The following is a 12301-nucleotide window of genomic DNA, read 5'->3' on the forward strand; positions in this document are numbered from 1 at the left end:
TGCAATGCTAATGAAGTATAACAGGACTTAGGAGGGGCATGGACCAAACCTGAACAAAGAGTAATCAATCACATGTAAAAGATGAACAGAAAGGGAGGGATTTTGGCACTAAAGATTCAGAAAACATTTCTGAAACATGGAAGTTTAATTGTTTTTTTATTTTTAAAAACAGGGTTTCGTATTTCAAATTATTCAGGAGTAAAATATGAGCTCCTGAGTGCAGCCTAAAAAAAGAAAACAAAAAGCATTAAAGCTAAGCTTAAAATCGCCTGAAGGAAGAATTACATTAATTACTTCCTTAACGGTGAATATAACTGAAACAAAACACTGAAATCGGAGACTAAAAGGAATAACATGTGAAGATCAAAGAATCAATAAAATCATTATAAACCACCATATGTCTGCAGCCCCACCCTTCTGGGAGTTCAGCAGAAACCACAAGCACACAACAAACACATAAACACAGGCTGCGGGCCCTGAGGCCACAGTACAAGCAGATTAATTAACTGCTTTTTAAGTTATTAATCTGAGCAAATCCTTCCAGCTAAAAGGGGAAAAAACATGCCACAACTTGACCTGGATACAAGGAGTACAATAAAGTCAAGACATAACTGTATTCTTTTCTTTCCTTAACACTGACCCTGCAACCAACTTTCAAGTTGCTGTACACATGTTGTTAAATGACTGTGTAGACAACAACCTCATAAGAGAGCGAGAGAGAGAGAGAGAAAGAGAGAGAGAGAGAGAGAGAGAGAGAGCAGATCCATAATGGGTCTAGTAATGAACAAGGGAATGAGGCAGCAGTAGGGCTTCTTGACCAACTTAATGTCTTTATTTCTCCTCCATGCAGACTAAAAGATGGAGGCATAAACAATAATTGTCTTACATTGCGAGAGTGAGAGTAAATACAACACATCCTAAAAGCAAATATAAAGAAGAGGAAAGCAGAAAGAATTTCAGGACTTACATTTTGATATTATATACAGCTATTTTATCATTATTTGTGTGTGTGTGTGTGTGTGTGTGTGTGTGTGTGTGTGTGTGTGTGTGTGTCACCTAGCTGTAGCCCTACAAATAGGAAAGTCAGGATGAGAGGACAGCTGGACAGAGACAAAAAGGGTGTGTGGCTCTGCACGCCCTGACACTTTGGCTGCCATTTGCTTGCCATGACACACACACACACACACACACACACACACACACACACACACACACACACACACACACACACACACACACACACACACACACACACACACACACACACCACAGGCAACAGCTGCTGTCCTCACATTAAGTGCATACTTCCTCTCCAAAGTATCTGTATAAAGGCAGATCCAGAGAAATTTCAAAATAAAGCATCTATGTGATATCAAACCATGTGACTGCTTGATAGATTCAAAAAACATCACATGAATCGACACACCGCCAGTTCTGCTTTTTATCCTCACTTAGCACAGATCAGAGTGTCTCAAGACTCAGATGATGTAGTTCATAGTTTTTAAGAATTAGTTCATCAAGCTCACGAGTGTGTGTCTAAGTTGTAGCTGCTCACACGGCCTCGCAGCGTCTTCTAGAAACTACAACTTTTTTTTGGTATTTCTAGTCAACAAAAAGGGACATCATTGATTTCACACATATATGTGACAACCTGTTGTAGGTCGCACTATTTGTGCAGAAAAGCAACAAAGTCAATAGAGTGATTGTAGCATCACAACGTTTTAGCATACTCTCCAAAATCCCAGTTTTAATGGTGACTGTTTTACGTACGTATTTTCATGAATTCATTCATCTTGATAATTTTGTGGATATATCTTTAAATTGTGTCAACCATCCAAGAGTAATTCTTCTTTTAGGTTTGTGAAGCTGTAATACATATGTGTAAGAGACCTCATAGCAGCAGAGTTATATTTGGATTGGAGCCAAGTGTCTGTTGTGACTCTGAGACTGAAGAGATGTATATGTCTGCTATTTACGAGTCAAGGTGATGTCTTCTTTCGAGCCTTTTAGAGATGACCTGAAGCAGCCAGGAATTTGTGGGCTGTACCTTCTAGCAGAATATAAGCAACACTGTGAAGATGAAGATCTTGGTCAGCATGGGTCAGCGATGGTCCGCACTTTGTCAGCCATGTGTGTTGTGTTTCTGTGTTGTCTGACCATGGCTGAATAAATCGAAGCTGATTCACAGTCTGTTTCACGATTTCATCATTGTCCATCTACCACAGAAATAACTTGCTGACAGTTAAGTAATGCGAGTACAAGTTTAAATATTACATATCCCTCACTTCCTTCGTCATTGTTTTTCGGCCAGTTTTCTGAAAATTAGCTAAATTACGTGGAACAAATGGCCAATAAAGGTGCAGAGTTGACCGGCATCTCCTGTGACTAATGCAATTACTACTGACAAGTTCATAATACAACTGCAATAAATAAAACATAAATAAATCCCTTAAAGAGCAGGTTCAACTGCTGAAGACGTTCATGTTTTTTAAAACTACAAAAAAAGTCTGCCTAATAAACACTTATCTTGTAGCAGACTCTTGTTCCTTACTCCATTGACTTTTTGTAACTTGATCATAATAAAGAGATAGTTGCATTTATGCTACATAATGTTCACTCAATGTAAATATACTGAAGCAGAAAAAGACTTTGTTGAAGGAAAGAGAAAACCAAAAGGCAATGGTCATCCACAGACACAGTCCACTTGGGGTGTCTGGGCCCTGAAACATTATTTGTTTTTACTGATTTATGTGTCACCTTGGGTTGGCTTTGGAATGTGAAAGGAGCCTTTTGGGCCGTTTGGAGGAATTTATGACGCTCTAATGCCCTCATCGACACTAAACACCTTAGAAACATGTTGGTAGTATTTCATAGATGCTTCATAACTCTTTCAGGCAAGTTTGGGTAAACACTGTTCAGGATATTATAATTACCGGTACTTTGCACCTCGTGGTAATTGTTAGGGAGAGACTGACAATGAATTAGAAGCTATGACATGATTAAAGGGGATATCCACAGATGAGAGTAAAAAATCTTTTTTTTTATAATTTTCTTTTTTTAGAATAGCTTCGTGTGTTCACTTCTTGTTTTCAGTTTCAAACTCAATCATTGGTTTCTATAACATTAAACATCAACAAATTTCAGATTTTCCACACAGAACTTTCCAGTTTTCTGACATTGTTTCACATTTCCCCTGTTGATAGTATTTAGTAACTAAGTGGTCCTGTGTGTGACTTTGCTAAGTGTCAGTGCAAAGATTGGAAGACAAAACTTCACATCTGTTGAGTGCTTAAGAAGACTTACAGATCAGATCCTTCACTAAATCACGTCATTTAGGAGCTGAAAGCTTTGCCCACACTGAAGTAGATGAGTATTAGTGTTCACTGATGAATACAAGTAAAATACTATCAGGGCATTTTAAACACACAATCACTTTAAACTCTCATGTCAATATATTCAGTTGTACATTGAACTCATCACATAGCTTGTTTCTGGGCTTTTGTTATTTTTGGACTCTCCTTAAACAGAGTACAGAAAGTCATTTTAAGAAAAGATAAATTGTTAATTTCTCAACTTATTGAAAAGCAAAAAAAACAAACAATAAACTGCTTCTAACCTTGTCAGATGTGATTAGTGTCTGCTGGTTTGCCTATCTCTTTATGACACTATCTATCTTAGGGGTTTTGACAGTATTGATATTTTGTAAAAACAAATTTGATCCAAATGATTAATTTAAAATAAGTGCAGTTAGGATTTCAGGGTTTAATTTATGACTAATCATATTTTCTTCCTTATTGCACAATTAATACGCATAAAAAACAATAAAGACTGCGTGAAGCACAATGAAAAATTGTCAAGAGTCATGGTTCAAAGCATTTGGCCCATAAGATGATGAAACCCCATATATATATATTAACTTGTATTAATTTAGGGGCAGCCTAGGATTAACTTGCACGATGGCTAAGGTGAAAGGGAAGAGCAAGGTTTCGTGTTTGAAGAGGACTTTCGGTGAAAAAAAAATCTCTTTTTGCTGTTTTAGCTACTGTGGATTCCAGAGAGGAAATAATCACACAGTGTAAAACCTGTCTAAACAGCAGCAAACACACTTTTAAATATAGCCAACATGATGTGTTAAATTTACTTAATGTCATGGATGGATGCCATATTGCCATTATGATATTTAAAATGTCAATGCAAATTGCACATTTTCCCCATATTGAACAGGACTAGTTTATATCCTGTTTATACTTAGCAGGACCTGACCAGGAACCTTTGCATGCCCTCTGGCATCATTACATCTACAAGCACCAAAGAAACCCTGACTTCACTCCACCACAGCTGAATGTGGAATAGTGACCTCATCACAACACAGCTGAAGGTGCTTCTGAATTGTCTCACTTAATAATGGGAGATCTGGCTCTGCTAAGCCTCACATTTGAGGTAATGAACTTCACTCCAAAAGCCTCCCCCACTGAACTCAAAAACACAGTCCATATGTGGCCGAGCTGAAAATTACCTCATGCCAATGATTGCAAGAAAAAGGAAAAAAAAACTGCACGTGCAGTCAGAACCTGATCCTCCCCGCAGAGAGAAATACAACTGGGTCATATCACAAAAAGGGAATTCCTAAAGCGCCAGTAAATGAAAAAAAAAAAACAATATGGTCATGATGTTTCACACTGCTGCAATTAAGGCTGTTGGAGTAGGAAAATAATGAAAGGAAGACATGATACTGATTCCCTTTAAGGGTTCCTACTGTGGACATCATTTAGGCAAACACAATTAGACTAAAAGCTTGAGAGAGAAAAACAGTGAGACACATTGTTGCAGTCTGAATGGAATCCCCCTCCAGCTACAAACAGTACAGTACCACAGTACATACACTGTCCTCTGCTTTAGAATGCAGTAGTAGATGCTGTACATGCAATGAGCTTCTTCCTTCCTCTCTCTAGCTCTGTGCTTTGCTCTGTGCTTCACACTTCAGATGCATGTAGGTGGTAAATAAAAATAACACAGTCACACTGACACAGTTTTGAGACTTGCAAACTGTTATCCATCTCGGAATCTGCACAATCACACACACTTTGAAACTCTTTTATCCGGGGAAGAGTGGTCTCTAAAAATAGGACACGTGCCATGGCTCATCAGATTTTCATGACATCAAAAAAAAAAAAAAAAAACTGGAGCGCCATGTGGAGAAAGAGGAACAGATTTACCCGGCGATGCACTGACCCACTTTAAAATGACACACAAAACACAGCAGCTTTCTAAATAATGCTCTAGCTTCAGCTTTAAAAAATTAAGAGATACATATGGAAAGAGATTCAACAGAAGCAACCACAACCCATCTCCCCTTGACACTGTCTGCCTCCAGGCCGGCTCTCTTTCTACTGTACATCCTCCATCAGACCCCCACTAACCCCCCATCATCAGCAGCAGAGATCAGCCTCACCTTCTTCTCCTTCTTCCACAGTCTGAGACAGCAGAAGCTCCAGAAAAACAGGTCTCCCACCATGTCAGCGAGAGCTGGCGTGTCTTTCTTGCTCTTCTATTTCATTCTCCTGAAGCAAGCAATTCCCCCTCTGTCACAACAAAACACTGGCAGTGGCCAAGCCGGCCGGAAAGTCGGAGGGAGGAGAGAGAGAGACAGAGAGAGAGAGAGCAGCCCACAGCTTTGCAGCTGAGCTCATCTCTGAATCAGTGTCACTCCTCCTGGCTCTACCCCCTCCCACCCTGCCTCCCTCCTTCTCGCTCACTTTTGCTATGACCTCATCGTTTCCTGTTTGGCCCTGCCCACTCTTGCACACGCGCCACCCGGCAGCTTCAATGACACACACACACACACACACACACACACACACACACACACACACACACACACACACACAGACACACACACACCTCCCTACCCCTACCCCCATCCCCGTGTCTTTAGTAAATTCCTATCTCCTCCTCCTCCTCGTCTCCCATGCTGCCTCTATTCCTGCAATCACATTTCAAAACCTGAGAGTGACTTACGGGACATTATGTTGGCGAATAATGTTCTTAAGCTACATTGTTAATGTGTTGGATTTAATTGAAGTTGTTACTTTTAAGTGAAATAAAGCTATAACATCATTGTTTGAAGCTTAATCCCATGATGTGCATGCCATTAAGTTTTTCTAATGCGAGCTGCTTAATTACTTCATTTAGTCTTCATTTTTTTTAATTAAATAAATAATCGTGTAGTCAATAGATTTGTCTGAAAACTGTGAAAATAGCTTGAGAGTCAAAACCCAACCTAAAATATCAAACCAGCATATGTTTACGTGTGGAATTTAATGAGAAATGACTGAAGTGAAGTAATATAAACACACAAAAATTTCGATCACGCATAGATGATCTTCCTCATTGTAACTTCTTCTAAAACCATTCTTTCCAAAAAAAATGTGTTTAATCCCCTAATTTTTTCACAACATGAAATCGAAACAAAAAAAATCCCAAATTTCAACAGATAGATCTGTTAAGTCACAAGTAGACAACATGTGATGCTAAGCATTGTATGATTGTTGTGTGCTCTTTCACAGGGTCATAAAGGTGACTTTTTCAACCTTTTTCCCTCCTCCTCCTGCCTCACATAATCTCCCTCCACGGGTTTATCTGTTGCTCCTGCGTCAGTCTTTCGCCTGCCTTTCTGGCTGTAGCGCTGACTGTGTCTTGTCCCTGTTATCTCACTTCGCCTCTAAAATATGTTCTGCATGCCAAGTGTGGACCGCTCCCCGCACTACAGGCCGGTGCTGGAGGGCTGTCTGAGTGGACAGATATTAATAGACAGCTAGATGGATGGTAGCTGCACACGAGAAAACCTCACTGCGAGCAACATCCAGGGCAAAGGTCAACGACCAAATTATACAACAGAGGAGTTTGAATGACCAGATTGTGTACAGTACTTTATTACTATTGCTATTGTATAGTACAATAATGTATTGTACTGTATAGTGACTGAAGTTATCACCTGTGATTGTAATGTGTTTCAGACTTTAACTCTAACATGAAATATGTTTTGAATATTTTTGATACGAAAACTAGCAGGCAAATCTCTTTAGACCTTTTAAATTAAAATATCTTTATTTGGCACTAGTGATTTGATTATTTTATCATAGGAGTCAGGATGACGATATATTTAACATCCAGTGATTGTTACTTGTGTGCAAAGAGACCCCTGATACCAAAAGTAACATAGACTCACTTTTAAGTTTCAAACTACATGTGGCACAAACATTGAACAGTTATAAATATATTTTTTGTCGAATACAGTGTGGTGGAGTCTAATCACACTTGCTGGCATATGCTCTAAAGTGAAACCCAGCAACCCACAGTCGTGTCACTGGGGGGGATTTCAGCCCACAGAGGCAGCTGCTTTCGTCACTGTTTCTACTGAGGAAAAAGGAACTGCTAAACAACACTCACAGTTAAACTCACAGGTAAGGTCATGATACTCTGAACCTAAGTGCTGATATTGATAAAAGATACAAACGTGAATTTAATTTCACATTGTGAGCAGATGTTCAACTTAAAGACAACATCAAAGCAAGGAACCATCCAGATGGTGCGAGACAGCAGCTGTTTGAGGACACCTGTCTGTATGTGAGTCTAAAATCTGACCTCTCAGAAGTGTTTTAACAAATAAGACAACTCCCATTTATCTTAAATATTATGCAAAAAAAAGATTCCAATGCTTTGTTCTACACCCCCGGTGAGATCATCAGCTGCTAATCCAGTTGCTAAGAAAACAACAACACAACTCTAACAGACACATTTAAGCAAAAACTATTTCCCAATATTTCTTAGACCCATCTGTCTTCACTTAGAGGCAAAAACAATCATCACACGTTTACAGAAAACTGAAGATTCACACTCTACCACAGAGGGACCTCACAGCGCTGGGAGTTGATAAAGTTCAGGGGACTTTCCAAAGAAAATGTCACCATGTCTCAATATTAACCACAAAGGGCAGTCTATAGCAGAAAAAGACTAAAAAAAAAAGCGAAGGCAATGACGACTAATCAGCCATGTGCACCTCGGAATGACTGACACAGGAAGGTTTGTACAGATGGTATGAGGAGGGCGGTAAGACACATGACATACTGTAACCTTGAGGACGTGTGATCTGAATAAGGCAACAAGTGATGGCAACCCCAAACAATCTTAGGACCTTGGGAAATTTGGGAAACTTCCTTCATTTCACCTGTAAATGTATCTTCAAGCAAACAATGAAAGAGAAAGAGGAAACAAAGACAATCCCAAAGTCTCTGTAACACAACAAAAATACACAAAATAGCATATTCAGGGTCGATCTGACGAGACAAAAAATGTCAAAACAATAATTGGACCTGATGGACTAAAAGTAGTTTGGCGCAATAAATGTCTCAGATTGGGATATCTATGATCTGTGATATCTCTGAACTTCTGACAACTATTCTTAAACTAGTGTTCTCTGTCTTTTTGTCTTAACTAAATATCTTTAAGATTACTGTTCACAACCAACTAAAATCACTTTTATACAAAGTAACATGTGTCCAGGGCTCGTTTTGACCCTTATCTTAGTTGTTGAACTTGTGACTACATAAATGCCCCTGTTTCTATAAACTGACATCATGATAAGATTCAGAGAAGCATCTGATAGAAACACATTCATACATATAGTTGTCAATGTGTGAGTAGGTATTATTTTTCTGGTTTTCTACCAAGGGCTACATTATGAATATAAAGAAGACAGATCAAGATCAAGGGCCAGTTATTTTATAGAGCTATTTAAACTGGGTTTGTACCAATTTGCTTCACAGCAAACATGAAGAAACTCTGCAGAAGATTCAAAGAACATATTTGAAAAATAATTAAATGATTAACACAACACATGAAATGAGGAAGAACAGTGTGTTCACGCGCATGCAAATAAAGACTTCCATTATACACAAAGTAAATCTGTAAGGTAACAGCTGCAGTTGATGGCAAAGGAATTTAAGTGAGCCTCGAGGCATTTCTAAAGCGTTTAAGAGATCCTGCTTTCCAAAAATACAATAGTAGGCTATACTGGTGTGTTATTTGCTACACGGAGAAGGCCCTGTATCCATGGAAGGCTGATGCAGGGATGCTATTATTATGTGTGTGATATGTTTCCATTATTGCATTTTGATAGCATCTTCGGCATTCTGGACAAGCTGTGATGATGTAGGAAGGCTTGGTGGATACCAAAATATAGAGTTACAGTAATCAAGTCTCTAGAGAGACGGCTTGACACAAGGACGTGACATTGGACAACATGTTTCTATAAGATAACACGATGAGGGTGAGAAACCGTCAAACCAGAAACTTCTCCCAAACTCTGCACATTTAAAAGGTCGATGCCTGGCCACACTGCAATCAGCTGGCTCTCATCCCGGAGCCGTTTGCAAAAAGGCAGACTGGCTCTAAAGTGTACGCGGAGATTGCTGCAATTCATCTGTCAGGAGGAGCGGTGCAGAACGGACCGAGTGAAGGAGTGGTGGTCGGAGAGGAAATTCAATTGCATCAGTTAACTCAGTATCCAGCACATAAATAAGCCTGAGTAAGGTGGTAAATAACTGAGTGACCGCTTCAGGCTGAATTATCACCTGCTAAGTCAAGGCTTTGGGTGCTGACAGGAGCAGTAGCTGCAGATACACACCTGCTTGAACCTATATGGGATTTTTGGGGCCAACGCGATATCGATATTAGGAAGAGAGAAAATCCAATACCGAAGAATTTGCCGATATACTTCTTTGATCTATGTCCGATCTTTAGAGATTGATCGATATAGATATATACATTTATTGCCTTTATCCCTGAAATGCAGTTATCAAACACTTGCGGAAAGTAATTGTGCATATACGTGCATCACTGCTTGACACTGAATGACTTATTTTTCCGTGCTTTACCTTTGTTTACAGTCAGACTAGAGAAGTTTGTGCTGGGAAACCACCTCTGTTAGCCATACTAGCATGCAAATATCTGTTCAAGGACATTTATGAAAGTAACATTGTTGATAGATCAAAACTGATTGGGTAAATTTTTTTGATTAATGTTTTGGGCTATTTGTCTTTATTTGCTAGGACAGCGGATAGAGTAAGAAACCGGGGGGAGAGAGAGAGAGAGAGATGACATGACATGAGGGAATGGAGCCACAGGTCTGACTGATGAGCCTTTTGCACCCCTGTAAATATGTTTTTTTTAAATGATTTAAAAACCAAGAAACTGTCAAACAACAGTAACAAAACAATAACCTCCTTGAAGAAGATATAAAAGGCTGCTACCAAAGTGTAGAAATCACTTGAAATACCAACAACACAGCTTTTTATTTGTGTCTGGCTGACACAGTACCACATTGGCTGCAGACTCTGACTCATATCTTCATCACAGAGCTCGAGGTGTTTTCAGTGACTGTGACAGGAGCTTTTTTCAGGTGCCATAACTTATTCCCAAGAGGAGGATTGTGATGTGCTGCTAAATCGCCACAGAGTGACCTTGCAAGACGAGTATAGACTTCTCCTCCATCCTGGGTGTGGCACAGACAGTGGGAGCTGACCTTGGTCTACACATTAATACAATATTCCCGGCAGTTCACGCAGTTATGGCTGACCAATCTCAAAATTTGCTAAAGTGTACCTGCAGAGAAACGGTCAATCAGAGGGAAGGAGAAAGGAGAAAGAAGAAGAGAGGTGGGGCTGGCATCTCTCTGCCTAATTCTCTTTAGAGTCTCCTCCATGTTTCATTACTGAGATTGCACTGCAAAGGGCAAGCTGTCTAGAGGCTGCGTAAATGATGAAATACAAACTCATGCACACGTATACAAACACACACATATATACACACACACTCAGAAGAGGAAGAGAAAGGCCAAGTCATGAATGATTTCTGTTCATCATGACCATGACACATGACCTGCCGGAGGCTGCAGGCTGCTGGATCTGTCCAGGAGGCAAATGTGTCAGAGAAGATTCTTTATGTGCAGCGAATTAACCCTGCTTTTTATTTCAACCCGCTTTTTCTATCCAAGGCCCACAAACAGCCTGTGAATTATTGATTCAGTCCGGAGGCAGGGTTTCAGATGGTTCTATATTCAGTTAATGCTCCAACTAGTCACTTGACATACAATACTGTCATGACTACATTTTTATTAAAGAATAAAAACGTCACTTTGCTGTTTTTTTCGTCAAACTTAAACCTCAATATGGAAGCTTAGTGCTGACGTTTCTGTCCTATTTTGATACAAGCTCAGATATGTAACGTTAAATCCCAGTAAAAAAGGTTTTTGAACATTTTGCTGTCAGCCTTCACTGAAATGCAAAATAAAAAAAGTTAGTGTGTTCTGTAGATCATTTCCCAGTCGTTTGAGCTTCATGCTAGATAGTGTGAGTGTCACACATTTCCTGTCACAGCCCGACATAGCTCTCATTTTGTCTGCTGCCATGGCCGATAATTGCACCTCAGAGGAAAGCCTGAAAAAAAATCAAGGATTACAAAAACCACCCGTTAAGTTTACCTGTGCTGAATGAACATGGAGTACTTCATAAATCATTCTGTTGATGAAAACTGATAAATATACACACAAATAAACCAGCCAGCTTTTGCAAAAATGTGCGTTTTTCAAGGTTGAAGCTTTGTATAGCCTGAGCCAGTCTTGCTTCTCTGTCAGTTAAAAAAAAACAAGACATAATTATCAACATTAAAAATTAACTTAACTTGATTTCATTGAGTTACATGTTTTACCCCTTGAAAAATGACTTGATATGATTATGTTGGGGTTGTATCAAGTCAACTTTGGTTATATTCTTTAATAATTATACTTAATTATTATTAAATCATTAGAGTATAGGATTGACTTTCTGTTCAACTAATTCATAAAGACATTATTTTTTAGCTTTTTGATAAGCGAAAGCTTCCTACCTGATATAGCATTTTAATATTTTAATCTTTAGTAAAGTGGCAGTCATAGAGTAAGAAAGGGGAAAAAAATGTAAAGTAACATTATCTGTTATGCGCATGGGATTCTGGAGAGGGCTATTGTTGTGCCTTAGCAGCCCTTGTATTTTGAGGGATTGTGAACAGGCAGCTAAAAAGACAGAAAAGAGAACCGGAAATCCCTTTGTGCTGCCTTATCAGCATACAGACAGCCTCACTTGCATCTCTCCAACCACCTTAGCAGAGTGAAGTTCCTTTGGAGCAGAGAGGTTACCACACAGGCCCATGAGATAGACTACAAGCCTTACAAAACTGCATTGCATCAACACACTTTTGTGCAGAC

At 39.3% G+C, this 12301-nt stretch overlaps 1 protein-coding gene across 3 annotated transcripts in view; it reads right to left on the reverse strand.

Annotated features, from left to right (window-relative positions):
- The window catches only part of limk1a (LIM domain kinase 1a), a 43999-nt gene that overhangs the window by 13121 nt on the left and 18577 nt on the right, over nucleotides 1-12301 (reverse strand). Inside the window, exon 1 of one of the 3 annotated variants that reach the window (XM_061046524.1) lies at nucleotides 5453-5730. The exons of the other annotated variants lie outside the window; for them this stretch is intronic. Coding sequence (XP_060902507.1) covers nucleotides 5453-5515 — 63 coding nt within the window. The 5' untranslated portion in view covers nucleotides 5516-5730. Of the gene's footprint in view, nucleotides 1-5452; nucleotides 5731-12301 lie in introns of those variants that run through there. 3 annotated transcript variants of the gene reach the window in all.

Source organism: Labrus mixtus, chromosome 9 (genome assembly GCF_963584025.1).
Source record: "Labrus mixtus chromosome 9, fLabMix1.1, whole genome shotgun sequence".
Lineage (NCBI taxonomy): Eukaryota > Metazoa > Chordata > Actinopteri > Labriformes > Labridae > Labrus > Labrus mixtus.